We start from the raw sequence: 19,930 nt of genomic DNA on the forward strand, positions 1-19,930 counted from the left end.
ACTAAAGCTCCAGAACACTGATCTTATGAGGTTAGAAATAGCATCTCTGCTAATCAGCAAAACCAAGAAATGAAGAGAGTTTAAATCAGACCTCATGCCTAATGCATAAGTGTGTAACAGTTTTTCTGAGATTGAAACATTCTGTCCTGCAGGGAAGCTCCCCAAACAGGTAGATAAATATCTCAAAAGAGCTTCAGGAAGTCCCTGAAACTGACCAGACTCACCAGGCTCCACCCTGACAGAGTAAGCAATAAAAACTGAGACTTCCCCCTCAGACTTGTAAAAAAGACTCTTAGACAACCCAAGAAGACTCACACCAGCTGCCTGGAGAAGCAGGAAGCAGCCTAGCTACCTGGAAATGGTTTAGACCAACTGAGGTACCTACCTGCAAAGGACACCCTGCAACCTGTTGAGCTACCTGCAGACTGTGCAGTATGCTCCAGGTTCCTGGCATTGTGAGCTGTCACCTGTGTCTGGTGGGCTTTGGTGATGCAGCTGTCTTTGAGTCATTTCTGCTCCTGTAATTGACCCCTCACCCAAATACTCCTGTAAGAAACTGAAATAAAACTCACTGGTTCACCAACTCGGACTTTGGTGATATCTGTATGTTGGTCTGTGTGTGTGTGTGTGTGTGGGTTCTCTCTGGGACGAGTAGACATGGGTGCCGCATCTCCCCAGAAAAAGTGTTGTCACACAGTATTAAGGTTCAAAGTTCTTTACACCCCCACCCTCCCAAATTCATTGATTTGTTGGGGTAACACAAGATGCCTTTTCATGCACATATCGTCAGTGAGGTCTGTGGCCTACGGATCCCAGAAATACTAGCAATTCCTACATTTTCATTTTTGCAAACGGAGTTCTGCAATGGTGTACATCTGAGCCAAGGGGATTTGAACCTTTTTCTTGTCTGATATTCAGTGTCTGGGTAGATAGTGTTTTCAGTAATGAAGTGAGTCTTGAGATGACTTTTCTGAAGCTGCTACTCCATTTCAGTTGCACTTACTGTGACTATATTGAAATAGGAAAAAAATATATCCAGCAATAAGGTTTTTTTTTTTTTGCTTGTCTTTGTTTTGGTCACAACAAACTGTGAAATGCTGCTTTTCCTATAGTTCTAATGCATGAAATCTGCAATCTTTCCACTTGATTTACAAAGGACCCTTAATTACTGCTGTCATTAGCACCTACTGTTCAAAACAGTCTGTTAAAATATACTGTTAGTCTCACCTCCAAGTCCCTGCTTGCTTGGTTTTCATTTTTTCAAGGGTAAGTAAAACAATAATCGCTCTAATAACAACAGTCGTTATGTGCAGAGAAATAATATACCAAGGGGTTTTTTTCCACTGCTCATTTCTGTTCACTGAAAATTCGGTAGTTTGGGGCTGATGAGATTTCCAGCAGGTAAAGGTGACTGCTCCGGAGGTTGACAACCTTAGTTCAAACCCTGGTATCCATCCACCTCGGAAGAAAGAAAAAGACTCCACAAGCTGTCAGCTAGTTTCTACTCGTGCTGAGGCACTAGTCGCCTCCCCCTACCCAACAAATAAATAAACGTAGTGAGAAAAAAAATAAGTATTTGGGTTAAGAGGGTCCTAGAGTTTGAGCGAGAGTTCATCAGCACTAGCAAGGACTTACTCCTGGGTCTTAAAAACAAGTCACTCATTTGCCTTTTTTCATTCCACATGGGTGGGAGTGACAGCTGCCGGGAAGCTGCAATGTTTCTGCCTGGTCATGCACAGTTCTGCAATATAATGCATAAATGTATAACAACAACTTGGGCTCACTGGATACCTCGCTGGGCAGGAGGAAACGCAGCTAGTCTGGCGCGTCCCCGCTCACTCGCGCGTGCACACACACGCGCGCGCGCTCGCTCACCGCGCGCTTCTCTCACTCGCTCGCGCGTGCGTGCACACACACACGCGCGCGCGCGCGGGGTTCAAAAGGTGACCCACTCCTGAGATTCCCCCCAATCTTTGCTTTCCCTCCTCCTGGCAGCAGGTCGGGCTTCCCAGCCTGGGGAGCAGCTGGGCTGGGGACGGGAGGGCGGGTGTGTGTGCTGGTGGCGGAGGGGGGGAGTGGCAAGGGAGGCGGGAGCAGGGTAGGTGCGCGCCGCGCCCGCTCCCGCCCGGGAGGAGTCCGGGCCGGGTTTTGCGCCGGGTCCCCGGGCTCGTCTCACGGCCTCCAGCCGCCGCCGCTGCCGTGTTTACTGAGCTCGCGCGTCCTGATATCACTCCGCTGGCATGGAGGAGGAGGAGGAGGTGGAGGAGCGCGAGGAGGAGGAGGAGGCGGCGGCGGCGAGCAGTTGATCATTGTGATGGTGGCGGAGGCGGCGGCGGCAGCGGCAGCCTGGCCGAGCGTTAGGGGCTGCTCTCCGCGCGGCGTTTCGCAAAGGACTTCAGCGATCTACTTTTGCAGTCGCCTCGGACTGTCCATGTGTTTACTTGCCCCAGCCCGAGGACTCGATGTCTAGGCTCCTGTGAAATGCAACTGAGCAGCCAAAGTACTTTGAGAACACGGGGCGGCATAAACACCAAAACTTTTTTGTGGAAGGAAAATGCAATAAGCAAGCTCGCCGTTTTCCGATGCGGCGTGGAGTGAGTGTGTGTCGCGCGTGTCCGCACTGGAGGCACACGCTCGTGTGTGTACATGGGGTGTGCTTTTCGGTACGTAGGGAGAAAATGCTTGCCAACCACCGGAAACCTCCTGGAATTTATTAGAAAATAATGGATTATTAAAAGGAGGCAGGCGAGGAGCGGATCTCCCCTTGAGTTGCAAGCCGATCTGCTGCCGGCTCAGTTTGTTGGGATTCTATTTGTTGATAGGTGTCTGATGGTATTCCGATAACACCCCCTCTTTCCTCAGTTTTTTTTTTAAGGAAACAACAACAAAAACCATCCCCAAATCTCTCCCCCCCTTTTTTTTTCGCCCCGTGGGGATCGCTGTTTTCATCCATGTGCTCGCGTCTCCCCCGCGTTCCACTTAAACTATTTTAATCCTTGGACCCAAGGAGGAGGCTGATAGGGGGGTGGATTTAAAAAAAAAAGTTCTTCCAAAATAGTGTGCCCCGGGAGCAGGATGGGGGATTTCGCAGCCCCCGCTGCTGCCGCGAATGGTAGTAGTATCTGCATCAACAGCAGCCTGAGCAGCAACCTCGGCGGGGCCGGGATCGGCGTGAATACTCCCAATAGCACTCCGGCTGCTCCGAGCGGCAATCACCCCGCTGCCGGCGGCTGCGGCGGCTCCGGGGGCCCCGGCGGCGGCTCGGTGGCCGTCCCCAAGCACAGCACGGTGGTCGAGCGGCTCCGGCAGCGTATCGAGGGCTGCCGGCGGCACCACGTCAACTGCGAGAACAGGTATCAGCAGGCTCAGGTGGAGCAGCTGGAGCTGGAGCGCCGGGACACCGTGAGCCTCTACCAGCGGACCCTGGAGCAGAGGGCCAAGAAATCGGGCGCCGGCAGCGGCAAGCAGCAGCACCCGAGCAAAGCCCAGCAAGATGCGGAGGCTGCCTCGGCGGAGCAGAGGAACCACACGCTGATCATGGTGAGGGCGCACTGGGGCGCGTGGGGGTCGGGGGCGTGGAGTTTCTGGCGTGGGGGGGCGTGTGAGGGTCTGATTTGCACCGGGGGTGAGCGAGGTGGGATGGAGCCGAAGGGTTAACGTCAACTTTTCTCCGAGTAAACGCTGCCGTTGACGCCGCCGCCGCCGCTACCTGTTAATCTGTCAGGGTTGTCAGATTTGGGGAGGAGGGGATGAGAGGGAAGCCAGTCACGACTGCAAGGGGAGGAGGGAGCTCCCAGAGCGTCGGAGTGAGGTGCGGGAAAAGTTTCCCCCTCCTGGTCTTAGAAACCGATCCGAATGAGAGTGAACCCCGGGAGCAGACACCACGCTGCTCTTCTCCGCGCCCCGCCTTAACCTCTCGCCGTGCCACCGCGCCTCCCCAGATCGGTCCCCTTTCGCCCACCCCTCTCCTCGCAGCCGCCGGCTGCAGGGAGAAATTGATGCTGCGGCCCGTTCTGACTGGGCACCAGGCCCTTAACCCTTAGGAGGCAAAGGAGGAGTCCCTGGCTCCCTCTCCTTGGGGCTTGGGAAAGTCTGAGAGTTTTGTGAATGAACTTTGAAGTGGGGGAGATGCGAACGAGGGTGGCTGCGCGCGCGCGCTCGCTCGTGCTTGTGGGGGAGGCGCGCGGATGCGGGCTTGCGCGAGCGCTGCGCTCGCCGCTCGAGACCCGCGGCCGAGGCAGGGCAGGCGGGGGCAGCCGCGAGGGGTCGAGAGGGACGTGGCTGGGCGGGAGCACGGAAGCCAGAGCTGCGTTTTGATGTTTGCCGCGGCCGCTAGGCTTGGAATTGTCCCCCGTCCTCTCCCTCAACTTGCCCCCACCTCGTTCTCCGCCAACTTTCCGGCGCCGCGGAATGAGCCCGGAGGAGTGGAGGGGAAGCAAGGAGGAGAAAGGCTTAAATGGCCGGGTGGGTGGGTTCGCGGGAGGGTGCGCAGCCAATGGCTTAAGTGCTAGGGGGAGGAAGGGGCCGATCCCACCCCTAACCGGGAGGGTGGAATCCTTTCTCTTATCTCCCCTCCAAGGCTCCCTCTCGCTCTCCTCCTTGGGAGGGGGAGGAGGGGGAGGCAGGAAGCCTGGGGAAAGGTGTCTGCGCTCCCTCCCCCACCGTGTCTCCCGGGTCGGGGCCCCGGGGACGGCCAGCTCCCGAGAGCGCGCCCCTCTCTCCCCACCGCGCCTCGGTGGGCTGCGCGGAGCCGGGAGCCGGGAGCCCGGCGCGGGACGCCCACTCCGCGTGCCTTCTGGGCATCGCGCACGTTCCGGATCTCGGAGCGCCAGGGGTGGTGCCAGTGTCGCCGGGCGCTCGGGCGGGCGGTGACAAAGAGCCTGCGTGGGGGGAGGGGAGGCCGCGGAGCTCGCTCTCTCCCGCCCCCCACCCGCACGTGAAGAGGAACAATTTGTTTATCTTGGGCTTCAAGAATCCTTCCCTCCTCCCTGCTCTCCTTGGCCCCTCCTCCCCGCCCTCCCTCTCCGGCGCGCTCCTGCCCAGTCCCGCCTGCAGCGCCCTCCTCCTCCCCGCCTCTCCCTCCCCGGTCTCCCCCTCCACCGCCCGCCCGCCCTCCCGTTTGGAACGCGGCCGTGGGGGGAGGGAGCGGGAGGCGCTTTGTCCGCCCGGCGGCCCTGCGCAGCCCCGGGGACCGCCCAGCGCCTCCGGCCCTGCCCCCTCCCCCGCCCCAGGCCAGCACCGCGGCGGGAGGAAGGACCCGAGTCCCTGAGCCTTCCCGGGACTTGCAAACAGGAAGCTCCGAACCACGCACACACTGCCCCTTTCCTGGTTGTGCCCTGAGACCGGCGTCTTCGCTGGAGTTGTCGACCCGGGTGGCACCGGTGTTCCTAGCAGACCCCCAGCCTCCTCCCTGCCCTCGTCCCCAGTCGTGGGAGAGTCACCCGGCGAACCCGAGGCTGCAGGAGACTAAGCCAGGCATCGAGGATTCTAACCTTGCCCACCCCACCCCCCTTTCAGTGTTCGCTCACCTTCTGCTCCCTGATTGCCTCGAAACCGACTTTCTGCGTGAGGTTCCCAAATTCCCGTCTTGTGACTCAGCTTACGACCTTTGGGGAGGGGGTACTGAACGACTGTGGAATAAAAGCCACTTTTTTTTTTTTTTTTTTGAGATCTGGTGCGGAGGCGACAGGAGTAGAGTTACGGAGCCGAAAGTTTTGTCTCTGGTCCGTGTCCTCCCTCACCATCTTTTGATGGAAGTAGGACAAGGGTGCAGGCTATGCTAACATACCCTCAGGTGGAAAAGCCTAGGAAGCCACTCGCCCCAGCCAGGGTTTAACTGCAAATTGAAAATATAAAAGCGTATTTGAATAGATGAGGACAGCAACTATAAATTTCGCAATGAATCCTACTTTAATAAGCTAACAACAAATAGACTTGAAAAACGATTGCCTGAAAAATCAAAATTTTCCATCAGTTTTCAATAATTTAGCTTATTGACTTATAGAATTATCAAAACCATGTGCAAAACAATATATTATAGCTTCTTCCGATTCATAATCACCTCAAGGATGCCAGTATGAAGTACGTGTGTTGAGTGGAATGAAAATAAACTGCTTTAATTTGAAGCAAAGACTTGCGTGTGTAGATTCTGTTCACAGAGAAAAATTAACATCATAACCATCCTCTATGGGTTAAGTTTTCCTGTAAAATGATTAGTTCCACAATTCACATCCGCTTCTAAGATGGAAGAATACTCTAAGCTTAGCCTATCTACGAGATAAAAGATCTTCAAGATGGGTTACTAAGAAAATGTTCCTCTTCGTTTTCTTGAATGGACTGTTGGATTATAGTGGAACTCCAGTGAGACACAGAGCAATTACATTTAGTTCTCGAATTGAACCCACTATTTGGAAAGCCCTAAAGAAAAATGGTGATCAACCACAGCCAAACAACAGCGATGATAAAAATAGAAGCGAACAGGATTCTTTTTTGTTTTATTGCTATTGTTTACCTTCTTAGGACCAATATGTCCAAAGTACTAAATATCGATTGATTCTTCCTGCCTGGCTTGGGTTAAGAGGACAATCTAATGAGGGCTTTGCTGCTTTTGATTTGTTTTCCTGTGTTACACATTTACAACCATAGGCGTGAAAGACAGACACACAGACTAGCAAGCCAGCAGTAATCTTCCCTGGTTCTAGACTATTTTAGATTGCGGTGGCTTCTCTGTGGCCTGGGGCATAGAGCAGGCAGCACTCCTAGATTTGAACATATCCTTTCTAGACACAGATAACCTCCATCCAGACATCAGCCAACCCATTTTATTTTTTTTATAGAGCCCCCCCCCAAAACCCTCTTGGTTCCTTCATGATAACTATTGACTTAATGCATTTGAGAATCTCAATGTTTTCCAATGTCTTTTCCAAAGATCTTTTTTCTGGTAGCAAAATATGTTCATTGCCGTACTTGGAACATGATCTGGGTCCAGTGTTAAGATCCTTTTGATTTTCAAGCCCAAAGATTGATTGACTCGACCAAGGTGCCATCATTTAGAGACATCACAAGCACATCACTGCTTTTTTGAGGGTCTCAAAATGCTGGTAGTCTTACTCACCCTGGAGACCTGTGCTGTGTATGGCCTTTCCTGTCATCATTCGAAGAATTTATAGACAGTTTGCAGAGTGCACAAACCAGTGTGGCCCATGTCCTGAAGAGTTTAATCACATAAAATTCATTTGATAATATATGTATTAATCACTGAGTACCGGATATAAGTGTACCCCATCCATCCTTGGAATAGACCCAGGAAATGCTGACCATGCTAGCTCACTATTGAACTTTCTTCTCAAGGGATCCTGTTTGCCTTTTACAGTTGTGATAATCTTTCTGGCTTTCCTGTGACTGCTGTCTTGGGTGAGAGGGATGGTTTTGCCAAGCCTTCCCATCACTTGATCCAGAGTGTCTTAAGTTTGTGAGAGCACTGTGAACGTTTATTCCTCCCGACTTGACAATATGGCACTCTATGCTTCAAATCTCAAGAAGGATTGCTTTCAAGCAGCTGTTGGGGAAGTCCTGTGCATTTGTCAATAAAGAATAAAGCACTGTCTGGCCAATAGGGAATCTAGATAGGAGGGACTAGGAGTCCAGAAGGACTCTGGGTAGGAGAAACACTGAGAGTTCGAGATGTAACGCCATGGGGTAGGATCCCGGAACTATTCTCCGGTAAGAGACATACTTAGATTAACAATTATGGGGTAATTACTTAAGTCAGAGCTAGGCAGTAAGAAACAAGCAAGGCCAACAGCTTCATAATTAATATAGCCTCGTGTGTGTTTATTTGGGACTGATGCGGCTCTAGAACCAAGCTGGCGGGAAGGCTTCTCTCAAGGAAAAGGTTTCCCTTAACAAGCAGCAATACACATAATCCTGTTTTATTTTGTACACCGTGGTCAACAGTCAGCCTTTGCAAGTCCGGTTAGTTCAATCATTAGTCATAATCTACAAAATGAAGTCCCTTCCCAGGTAAAGCTGGCTCTGGCGTAGCATTCATGATAATCTCCATCCTGTCTTTAGAGTCATGAGAACAAACTAGATATTTTTCAGATTTTCTGCCTCATTGATATGAGAGAAATGAACATTTTCTGGCTACTGTTTGGTTTCTGTAGGAGAGATGAGGATCACGGAAGGTCAAGTTTCCCTACATTGAGTTACTTTCTCCCTAAACCTGTGAGACTCACAATTCGCTGCTAGATTTCCCAGCAGGGCTTTTCATTTGGCTGGGATAAGAGTGCTTGTGAGCAAGCGTCCCCTTCTGCTCTTGCGCCTCCTGTCCCCAGAATCCAGCGTAATAAAGGAGTTTGCATGTCACAGTAATTTTGTGGATGCATCCACTTTGTGGATGCTCCTTAAGGAGTTTCTGTGGGTGGTGAATATTCTGTTTGTTTTCCAATGGTTCTTTTGCTGCACTCTTTCCTAGGGTTGATGATAGCCAAGTCCTGTCCTTTTAACGATGCCCATATGGAGAAGTGTGGAGTCAGTCAGACACCCAACTCTAGTAGAGAAGCAGGTTGCAAACCGCTCTCTAGGTTCCCACAGGGTCTACTGAAGTCTCACACAGCAACGGCGGCCCATGCTTGCTCTGCTGTGGAAGAGCACAGTCGAGGGTTTGGAACCTGTGTCTCCCTGCTTCCCTTTCCTTCCCTGCCCTGCTGCTCTGGCCTTCTCTTTCTCTTGCTTACAAACAAGGAGGAAGCAGCAAGCAGAGGAAAACGTTAACTCAGGTGCTTCTGGCTAACGAGGCCATAAGACTTCATTTTGGATTAGTGTGGATTTGATATTATACACAGCGCTCCCTTTTACTCTTCCTTGGCACAAATTATATGGCATAAACTGAATTTTAAACTTCTTTATTGCCTGTCACTGGTCCACAGTCTATGTAGTACTTCACAAAAGTTAAGTTGTTAATTTTATTTTAATTTACGTGACAATGTATATTCTTCATAGGTTTTCATTGTTATTGTAGTTTATTTCGAGGGAATAACAGATTGCTATTAAGTCAATATAGTCTGTGTCAGCCACTTAGCTTCAGGCATACATACTATATTCCCTTCTCGTGATATTTTAAGAGAAATGATATGCTTTACTCTCCTGTTATTTCAAGCTCATTTGACGTTGGTGAATGAAGGGGGGATGATTTACAGATGATTGCTAGTAAGTTTTTCGTTGTTGTTACTGCTTTTTTGTTTTTCTCTACTTAGTCCCTGAACTCCTTTTGTAAACGAGACTGGCCTTGGACTTAGATCCGCCTGCCTCTGCCTCCCACAGGATTAAAGGCGTGTCCTACCACGCCTGGCACTGGTGAAGTTGTAAGTCTCTCCAAATTAAGTTTTCATTAAGGAAACTGCAAACAGACAACGTCCAAAAGATCATTATTCAGGTTTGTGAGATGGGAATACAGTTTTGGGTAATCGGCTATTGCCAAGAAGTGATTAATTCTCCTTTACCTAATTTGTTTTTGTTTAAATCTAAGAAAGTTTAAAGAAAAAATGAAATAAGAGTGGATAAATTACTCATAAAATGTAGTGGAGGGCCATACTGTTTAATAAATACTTAGGAATTACAGGGTTCTGTTTAGCAGGGGCAACGGAGGAAAACACTTTTTGTTCTTATTTTTGAAGGCTATCTGGCTGTTCTGTCTGACAAACACTGGAGAGGTCTTGAGTTCCTTTCTCTGTTTGAGAGAGAAACAGTGTTTGATGCCCCTAGGGCCCAATGCACACGAGGAAAGAGAAGGTACAACTGATAGGCCTTTTTGTTTGTTGGTTTTAAAGGCTGGCATCCTGTTCTCGGGGAACCTAATAAAAACCACAGAAGTCGTGCAGTACTTCCTCCAACTTAGGGAAAGCGATTCCTTTAGGATCATTTAGGCACCGCCTTTTAATTCTGTCAGACTTCCCAATGGCTGGGAGGGACCTTGTGTCGAAATGGAATCTCTTAAAATACTAACACCTGACCTTCATCCCCTTCAGCATTTCCTTAAAAACTAGAGAACACTTCAATGAAATATTTCGTTTTACACTAACAACTTCCAGGCTCTCCTCTCTAACCCCTTGAGTGCCTGTCCAGGTGGTTAGCATCTGGCTGTGAAAGGTTTCTTGAGTGTGAACCTTTCAGCCTTTAAAGCTAAGTCAGCGTTGACTTCTGCCTGGGAAGCCCGGGTTAGGATGAGAGACGTTTGCGCTTCCATCCGTGTGACCCGTGACACTTGTTTCCCACCAAAGGACTGGGCTGGCGCGCTGTGCCTGCTCTGGCATAGATGGCCTCAGCCTGGGCCTTCACACCTGGGCCTCGGTCAGCTAGTTTTCTACCTCTGAGTGGCAGGTGCTGGAAGTGTAGCCTGGAGACTGTGAGTGAATCTGGAGGGGATGGTACCCAGGAGGAGCGGTAAGCTGATGGAGGGAGGTCAGCCACGCAGAAGGACTCCACAATGAACATGGACACGTAGATGGAGGAGAAATGAGAGGTGTGGGTCATCTGTCAGTCAACGGCATTGTGGCGTGGGTAGTTGGAGTTACTAGGTAAAGTATGCCTTGAATAGCATATCCTCGTCCACAGCTGACATCCTTGATTGTCATAATTTAGGGGTGCCGCCACTGTCTCCATGGTGGAAACCAGGCGTTCTGACAGGCGTCCTGCAGAGAACACCATGGTGGTTAGTTGGGTTTTTTTCTTTTGTTTTTTTGTTTTTATTTTTTATTTGACACAAAGCAGGTTTCACTGGGGAGAGGGAACTGCAACCAAGAAAGTGCCTCCATTGATACCTGTGGGCAGGTCTATGGGTCATTGTCTTGCTTGATGATAGTTAATACGGAAGGGCCCAGCTTTTTGTAGGCCACCACTGGGCAGCTGGGCCTGGGCTGTAATAAAAAGCAGGCTGAGCATGCCAGAGGGACAAGTCAGTGAGCAGCGCTCCTCCACGGCCTCTGCTTCAGTTCCTGCCTGGAGCTCCTGCCCTGGCTCCGCCCCCACGGTAGCCTAGAACCGGTAAGCTGCAATAGCCCTTTCTTCCCCAAGATGCTTTGGTCATGGTGTCTGTCATAGCAGTGGAAAGCACGTTAATACATGTTCACAATTAAGAATGCACCTGATCGGCCGGGCGGTGGTGGCGCACGCCTTTAATCCCAGCACTCGGGAGGCAGAGGCAGGCGGATCTCTGTGAGTTCGAGGCTGGGCTGGACCGATAGCCTCCAAAAAACAATACAGAGAAACCCTGTCTCGAAAAACCAAAAAAAAAAAAAAAAAAAAAAAAAAAAAGAATGCACCTGATCCAGAGTATCAGTAGTGCTGGGCTTGGGAAACTCTCCTCTGACCAAGGATCCCTGGAGGCAGGAAGGAGAGGGGATGGGGGTGGATTCATGCCCTGTGGTTTCGCTCATGGTTTCTCTGTACCACGTTTGTTGCTAAGAGCGAGAGACGTGGTGGCTGTGATGATTTGGAAAGCAGTGATGTTTTGGGTTTCAGCTCCGTCCAGCTCCCAGGGGATTTTGCGGCTTTTCACTTCAGGGCGGTTGGCGCTGTGTCCTTGCCTGTCCCAAAAGCAACGGGTTGACTTTCTCAGCTCTCATGCGTGATGGTTGGGATCAAATGCATCAGCAGGGCAAGAGCCTGCTGCACCTCCCCTTAGCTGCGTTTTCATGACGAACTTTGGTTCCTGCTGCCCAAGTGCACCCCGAAAACACAACACCGTGAGGCTTAACCCTGCCCAGAGTCTGCACAGGCTGACATGTCATGAGTTGGAAGGGAACCACTGCTGTGTGTTGGACGCTCTTGTGGCCACTGGAAACTCCATGGTGAAGAGATGCTCATTGGAGGACAGCAGGACATAGCTGCATGTTTCAAGCGACTTCAAGAAGTCATATTTGTGATTCTGTTAGGTATGGTCATATTCCTGGGAGCAATAAACTAGCATTTAGGAAAACCCCAAGGATGATAAATATTTTGCATCTTCTAAGCATTGATTTCTGTAACAAAGCTTTCTCTTCCCCCACCTTTTTTTGAGGCAAAGTCTCCAGTAGCCTTTGCTGGCCTTAAATGCACTATGTACCCAAGGAAGTTTTTTAATTCTACCTCCAAAGTGTGGGGTTGCAGGTGTGCACTGTGTGGGGTTGCAGGTGTTCTGTAAAGAGAGGCATTTTCCTTTGTTAGGAGCCTTCCTGCCAGCCTGGTTCTAGAGCCACATCAGTCCCAAATAAACACACAGGAGGCTATATTAATTATGAAGCTGTTGGCCTTGCTTGTTTCTTACTGGCTAGCTCTGACTTAAGTAATTACCCCATAATTGTTAATCTAAGTATTTCTCTTACCGGAGAATAGTTCCGGGCTTCCTACCCCATGGCGGTTACATCTTGAATCTCCTGTGTTTCTCCTTCCCAGAGTCCTCCTGGACTCCTAGTCCCACCTGTCTAGATTCCCTATAGGCCAGCAGTGCTTTATTGACAAATGCACAGGACTTCCCCCCAACAGCAGGTATGCACTGTGTGGGTTGCAGGTGTGCACTGTGTGGGGTTGCAGGTGTGCACTGTGTGGGGTTAGTGGGTGGGGTTACAGGTGTGCACTGTGTGGGGGTTGCAGGTGTGTACTGTGTGGGGTTACAGGTGTGCACTGTGTGTGGGTTGCAGGTGTGCACTGTGTGGGGTTAGTGGGTGGGGTTACAGGTGTGCACTGTGTGGGGGTTGCAGGTGTGTACTGTGTGGGGTTACAGGTGTGCACTGTGTGGGGGTTGCAGGTGTGTACTCTGTGGGGTTACAGGTGTGCACTGTGTGTGGTTGCAGGTGTGTACTGTGTGGGGTTGCAGGTGTGCACTGTGTGTGGTTACAGGTGTGTACTGTGTGGGGTTACAGGTGTGCACTGTGTGGGGGTTGCCGGTGTGTACTGTGTGTGGTTGCAGGTGTGTACTGTGTGGGGTTACAGGTGTGCACTGTGTGGGGTTGCAGGTGTGCACTGTGTGGGTTGCAGGTGTGCACTGTGTGGGTTGCAGGTGTGCACTGTGTGGGTTGCAGGTGTACACTGTGTGGGGTTGCAGGTGTGCACTGTGTGGGGTTGCAGGTGTGCACTGTGTGGGGTTACAGGTGTGCACTGTGTGTGGTTACAGGTGTGCACTGTGTGTGGTTACAGGTGTGTACTGTGTGGGGTTACAGGTGTGCACTGTGTGGGGGTTGCCGGTGTGTACTGTGTGTGGTTGCAGGTGTGTACTGTGTGGGGTTACAGGTGTGCACTGTGTGGGGTTGCAGGTGTGCACTGTGTGGGTTGCAGGTGTGCACTGTGTGGGTTGCAGGTGTGCACTGTGTGGGGTTGCAGGTGTGCACTGTGTGGGGTTGCAGGTGTGCACTGTGTGGGGTTGCAGGTGTGCACTGTGTGGGGTTACAGGTGTGCACTGTGTGGGGTTGCAGGTGTGCACTGTGTGGGGTTGCAGGTGTGCACTGTGTGGGGTTGCAGGTGTGCACTGTGTGGGGTTGCAGGTGTGCACTGTGTGGGGTTACAGGTGTGCACTGTGTGGGGTTGCAGGTGTGCACTGTGTGGGGTTGCAGGTGTGCACTGTGTGGGGTTACAGGTGTGCACTGTGTGGGGTTACAGGTGTGCACTGTGTGGGGTTGCAGGTGTGCACTGTGTGGGGTTACAGGTGTGCACTGTGTGGGGTTACAGGTGTGCACTGTGTGGGGTTGCAGGTGTGCACTGTGTGGGGTTAATGGGTGGGGTTACAGGTGTGCACTGTGTGGGGTTGCAGGTGTGCACTGCTGTCATGTCTGCTGCGCGGCCTGTGTCCGAGAACGTGCGGAGGGTGTCGGGGATTGACAACACAGAGACTCGTTTAAGGATATAAAGAAAACTTTAAGCAGGCCCCAAAAAGGTTCAAGAAAAACTTCCTAAGAAAGGCTCCCACCAGAGAAGCTTCTGCTCTCTCCTCTACCCTGGCTGGTTCTGCTCTGACACCAGAGGTGGATGTGTGTGGGTTTTGAAGGTGCGGTTAGTCTTTGGACAAGGTCGAGGTCAGGGCGGTTTCCATGGGAAGGCCTTTTCCAGGAACTTATTGCCCCGGGCATTGTATCGTTTTTAGTAAACATGTTTTTAGTAAACATTGTCTTACAGCTGCCTGCTCCCAGGCAGAAGGGGAAGTGGGTCTCTGCTCAAGGTCTGGTGTTCCCACAATTCACCCCTTTTTATTTTCAAATGAGGCACTCCTGGCTTAGGTCAAGTAGGGTCACCCTCCCTTTCCCGTCTTTGGGGGACCTTGAACCCCTGTCTTAGGTGGGAGGGGTCTTCCCCACAGGTTGCCCGTCGTCTGAGACACCCCAAACTTAAATCATCTGTAACCAACCTTCATGGCTATCGGGATTGCCATGGGCTAAGCTAAGCAATACTTGGTTACAGATCTCTTGCCTCTGGAACAAGGCACTTTTGAGCTCGGCATAAAGCCAGAATGCCTACTGCCACTGCCACCATTTCCAGGACCCCCATTGATATAGCGCCTCTCCATCACCATACCCATCACCAGATCTGGGCCATAACATTCTACCAGCCTTCATCTGTTACAAGGGTAACATGCACGTGATTTACATTCTGTTACAATGGTAACCCGCATGTGATTTACATTTACAATTTGATAAAGTTTACAATCGTTTCAAGATCTGCTCAGGAAAGCATTTAGAAAGTGCACTTGCACAGATACATTAGGTACAATCATTGATGTTACACATGTAGCATTATGAAAAATATGAACAATAGTTGTCGCATTAGGACAAGTTGCATTTCTCCAGAAAAATACACTGGCCTAGTTGTGATTCCAGAAACAGGAACCATCAAGTCTGATATTTCAAGTGACCATGTCCTGTTCAAATACTGAAAAGAGGCTTTTGCCACTCATCATAGTCCATACCAATGGCCAAATGCTTTAAATGGGTCCTTTTTTCTCTGTTGGCTTCACGATGAAAACTCATGGGTCTGGAAGGTTGATGCAGCAGGTCTGTTGAGAAACTGGAAATCTCGAACCGACTGTTTTCTTTCTTTCTTGGGCTCTAGATTTGATGACATCAAGGGTCAGGAACACTGATTTAGGAGATCTCACTCAAACTGGCTTAGGTAGGCTCCCATGGTCTCAGGTCCAGTTTTTCTCTGCTCCATGCATCTCACTAAATGGTCTGACAGCTGCCGAAGCTTTATTCTTTTCCTGCAAGAAAACACAAACATGCCCTCGACCCCAAATTAGGGTCTTCTCCACTGTCTAGTGCATGGATGTCTCCATTTGACCTGAGCAATGGTTGCTCAAGTTCCATCATGCCAGATTCTGTCTGAAGCTCACTGGCATTCACATTATAAAATTTTTAAATGAGTATATTATTTGATGAGTCATGTGGGGACTGGGGGCATTATTTCCCCTTTTTTATTTTCTAAAGAAATCTTTTGAACTGTTGAAGCTGGACCATAACAGTAGAAGGATTTGTCTACCCTCCTTGGTTAACTATCTAGGTAAATTGGGATTATTACTTAGATTACTTGTAGATGCCCATTAAAAAGGACATATCCATTAAATATTTCCCAAAAACTTCTGAAAATCACTCAAAGATTGTAAACTATACTGTGTCCAAATAACTTTTGAAAATTATTTGAAGTCTGTGAGCAGTCTTTCCCAATCTAACCTGTAGAGCTCTCACTAGTTGACAAGGCCTCATTTGCATCTTAAATTTTTCTGTTAAAACATTAACAGACTGGCTGGATGTTCCTTTTGGCTATATATAAAGCAATCTAGGTAGCTTTTGAACTATTTTTGAAAGGATTTAAGTATCCTTTTAATCATATAAGCAGTTCACACTCACGCATTCACAATCACATTTCATACATACCGATGTGGCCACACCATACATTCAGAACATACATGTATCTTTCAGTCATCCTTTTTCCCTAGGTCATGATTAGTCTGTTGAAATGAAACTCCCTTATTTGAAATCTATGTAAAAGAACAGCTCCAGCCAATCCTTGAACTAAAAGGGTTAAAAAGTCCTGTATGTTCTTTATCATTCCTCCATTTGAGCTACAGTCATGGGGTACAGCCGTACCTACTCCTTGTAACTCTGTAGATGCAAGGTGGAGAGGCCAGGCTTTTGGCCAAAAGTTTTTAGAGATGACTCACAAAATAGAACTTAAATGTAAACAAAATTTTCCATTCTATATACCTTTGTCTTTTTCTTTTACTTAATACCAGTACCTCCTTTATTAACTTACCAATTTTCAATTCACCCACTTTTAATCCATCCTCCAACTGAGGGTGATCTCTCAGGTTCCCCTTTCTTTCTTGACCTTGGTGTCAGGCGAAGGCCTGGAGATTTAATCCAATCCACCCCCCATCTGAGGGCAATCTCTCAGGGTCCCCTTACTTTCCTGACCTTGGTGTCAGGCGAAGGCCTGGAGATTTAATCCGGTACCCCTAGCTTGGTACCCCTTTTTAACACATCTGCATAGCCTTACTGGCCAGCCTTTTAGATCTCTCAGTTCCCCTTTACTTTCCTGACCTCAGTGGATCAGGCGAAAGACTGGAGATTTTTTATTTTATTTCTTATTTTACCTTTTTTATTTCTTTTTTTTTCTTTTTCTTTTTCTTTCTTTTCTTTTCTTTTCTTTTTTTTTTTTTGAGACTGGGTTTCTCTCTATCCTTTTGGAGGCTGTCCTGGAACTTGCTCTATAGACCAGGATGGCCTCATTCCTTCCTATCTCTGCCTCCCGAGTGTTGGGATTAAAGGCGTATGCCACCAACACCCGGCTCTCTGAATATCATAGCAAACATCCTCCCAATCTGGGACATTTAAGCCTTCCCCAGTAATGAACCATGGGCTCCCTCGTTCAATCCATTTTAAAAAGCCTGCCATGGTTGTAGTCCCCTGTTCTTCAAGCAACTTTTTTATGTGATACTGTAATTTAAACTTCCAGGGACTATTTCCCATTGTTTCTTTTCCTATTTTCCTCCATCTGTCCCTGGCTGGCAAAAGGGAAGACCTCGTCCACTTACCTCGCTTTCACGATCTCGGTGGGACCTCCAATTGTCACGTCTGCTGCGAGGCCTGTGTCCGAGACCGTGCGGAGGGTGTCGGGGATTGACAACACAGAGACTCGTTTAAGGATATAAAGAAAACTTTAAGCAGGCCCCAAAAAGGTTCAAGAAAAACTTCCTAAGAAAGGCTCCCACCAGAGAAGCTTCTGCTCTCTCCTCTACCCTGGATGGTTCTGCTCTGACACCAGAGGTGGATGTGTGTGGGTTTTGAAGGTGCGGTTAGTCTTTGGACAAGGTCGAGGTCAGGGCGGTTTCCGTGGGAAGGCCTTTTCCAGGAACTTATTGTATCGTTTTTTTAGTAAAAATGTTTTTACTAAACATTGTCTTACAGCTGCCTGCTCCCAGGCAGAAGGGGAAGTGGGTCTCTGCTCAAGGTCTGGTGTTCCCACACACTGCCTCACCCTGCTATAGCTCACATTTTTCCAAATGGTTACTGTTTGAGGCATGACCCACTCACTGGCTTGTTACAGAAAAGATGAGGGGATGACTGTTGAAGCGGGTGGATTTCATGTTCGCTTTCTGTTTCTTTGTGACTAGGTGGCCTTGTAGCATCCTGGCCATCACTTGACCTGGGGTGGACTGGGGTCAGGCTAAAGGAGAGCGAGTGCTTACTTGGAAGCCAGCGGCAAGGTGCAAGGGCTGGAGATCATGGCAAGCGGAGAGCACTGGCTGAGTGTGTGTGGTGGAGGAGGCGACGGGACCTCTGAGTGAGAGCATCTGAAGGGCTGCCGTGCACAGAAAGGCTTAGAGGTGCCCACCTAGACCTCAGGGATAAATTTAGGGCCGGTGGTGGGCAGTTATTAGAAGCCAGGTTTTGGCATAATGCATATTTTAAAAACCAATTTTATGGAAATGAAAGGTGTTTGGAGACCTTTCCAAGAGTCTCAGAGTTGGCAGGGACATGGGGGAAGGACCAGGACAGGAAGTCTGTCTCGTTATTCGCGTTTATGTCCTTGTGATTCTGAAAGGACCTGTGTGCGATAGGAGGAGCCTAGAGTGCTGCCTAGATAAATTACTAAATGAAGGCAAACAGTAAGAATGACCTGATGTCCTTCCCTCAGTGACATTTACCAAACTGTTCAATCTCTGATTTCGTAGATTTGTCTTGTCTACCTATCTCCAGTTGTATGTAACTGTGTATTAAATTTTTCCATAATCGGAAGCATATTGCATTATTATCCTAAAATAAACTTTTCCCCCATTTAAATAGATAGGTAATCTGCAGTTTTCCATCTATATGCAAGAAGACTCAGTGGGTAAAAGTGCTTGCTGCCAAGTCTGGTGACCTGAGTTCAATCCCTGGGACCCACAAGATAAAGAAGAGAACTGCCTCCTACAAGTTGTTATCTGATCTCTGCATGCATCATGAACACACACACACACACACACACACACACACACACGCACGCATGCACGCACATGCGCACACACACACACACACACACACACAATAAGTAAATCTAATTAGACAACAACAAACCCACAAAAAGTCTCCTGTGTTCTGGGCTGGCCTGGAATGTGCTAAGTAGTCAAGGATGAACTTGAACTTCGTGCCTTCCTGCCTCCGCCTCTGAAGTGCTGGGATTATGGGCACAGGTATGCCACACATCTGGTTGATACAGTGCTGGGAATCAAACCAGGGTTTCCTGCATTCTAGGAAAACTCTACCAACTGGACTCCATCTATAGCCATGTGGTACTCCTAGAAGCTTCAGTTCTTTCTTTTTGGTGACTGAATGTGGTGTACTGTGATTAGTTTCTCCATGTTTGTTTGCTTGCTTGCTTGGTTTTTGAGGAAAGATTTCCTGGCCCCTCCTCAGGTTTTGGCAATTAAATGCGGCAGTCCCTTTACCCACGCATCCCTTGTACATACATGAGAATTTCTATAGTGAAGACGGCTTTTCTGTTTATATAATGAGTATGAGCAGAAAATAAGTAGCTGACAGAAAGTCTCTCAACGAAGCATGGTTTAGCATAACTTATTACAGCACACTGTAGGACAAATGATAATTCTGCCTCTTTAAAGAATACAGATTTTTGGGGTGGTGAGGTCACTCGGTATGTAGGAGCACTTGCTGCCAACCATGAGTTCCTGAGTTTGACCCCTAGTTTCCGTGTGGTGGAAGAGGGTAACTGGCTGACTCTAACTAAATAAGTAAACTGAACTATAAATAAGAATCTACATAGGTGCTGGAGAGATGGGCCAGGGGTTAGGAGCACTGGCTGTTCTTCCAGAGGACCTGGGTTTGAGTCCCAGCACCCATGTGACAGCTCACACCCATCTGCCACTCCAGTTCCAGGGGTTAGGAGCACTGGCTGTTCTTCCAGAGGACCTGGGTTTGAGTCCCAGCACCCATGTGACAGCTCACACCCATCTGTAACTCCAGTTCCAGGGGATCCAGCACCCTCACACAGACACACATGCAGGCAAAACCCCAGTGCACATACAAATACATTTTAAAACGTTTATTTCAGAAAGGTAAGAAAGGTAGTCACCTGTAGTGTGGGTCTGTGCTCCAGCAGTTTTACTTCTTGCTGTGCTGGGGATTGAACCCAGGACCTTCTTCAGGGGAGTTGACTGCTCGGCTGCTGCTGCACTCTCCCCTTGATCCTTTTTAGGATATTAGTGAGACTGAAAGGTGTGTCTTACAGGAACGGTGTCCCTCCTTTCTGTTGTCCTAAGGTGGAGGCCTTGGCTGAGTTGATGGCCTTCTTTGTGTTTGTTAGTATTGTGGTGCTTCTCAGGCCCAGTTATGTGGTGGTGGTCAGTGTGTGTGTGTGTGTGTGTGTGTGTGTGTGTGTGTGTGTGTGCGCGCGCACACATGCGTGGCGT

The 19,930-nt window shown here is 49.1% G+C and overlaps 1 protein-coding gene across 1 annotated transcript in view; it reads left to right on the plus strand.

Annotated features, from left to right (window-relative positions):
• The first annotated feature begins 2,130 nt into the window (after positions 1-2,130).
• Maml3 (mastermind like transcriptional coactivator 3) overlaps positions 2,131-19,930 on the plus strand; it is a 429,467-nt gene continuing 411,667 nt past the window's right edge. The window contains exon 1 of the mRNA XM_021231452.2: positions 2,131-3,540. Coding sequence (XP_021087111.1) covers positions 3,076-3,540 — 465 coding nt within the window. The 5' untranslated portion in view covers positions 2,131-3,075. The remainder of the gene's footprint in view (positions 3,541-19,930) is intronic.

This window comes from Mesocricetus auratus, unplaced genomic scaffold (assembly GCF_017639785.1).
Source record: "Mesocricetus auratus isolate SY011 unplaced genomic scaffold, BCM_Maur_2.0 Super-Scaffold_100011, whole genome shotgun sequence".
Lineage (NCBI taxonomy): Eukaryota > Metazoa > Chordata > Mammalia > Rodentia > Cricetidae > Mesocricetus > Mesocricetus auratus.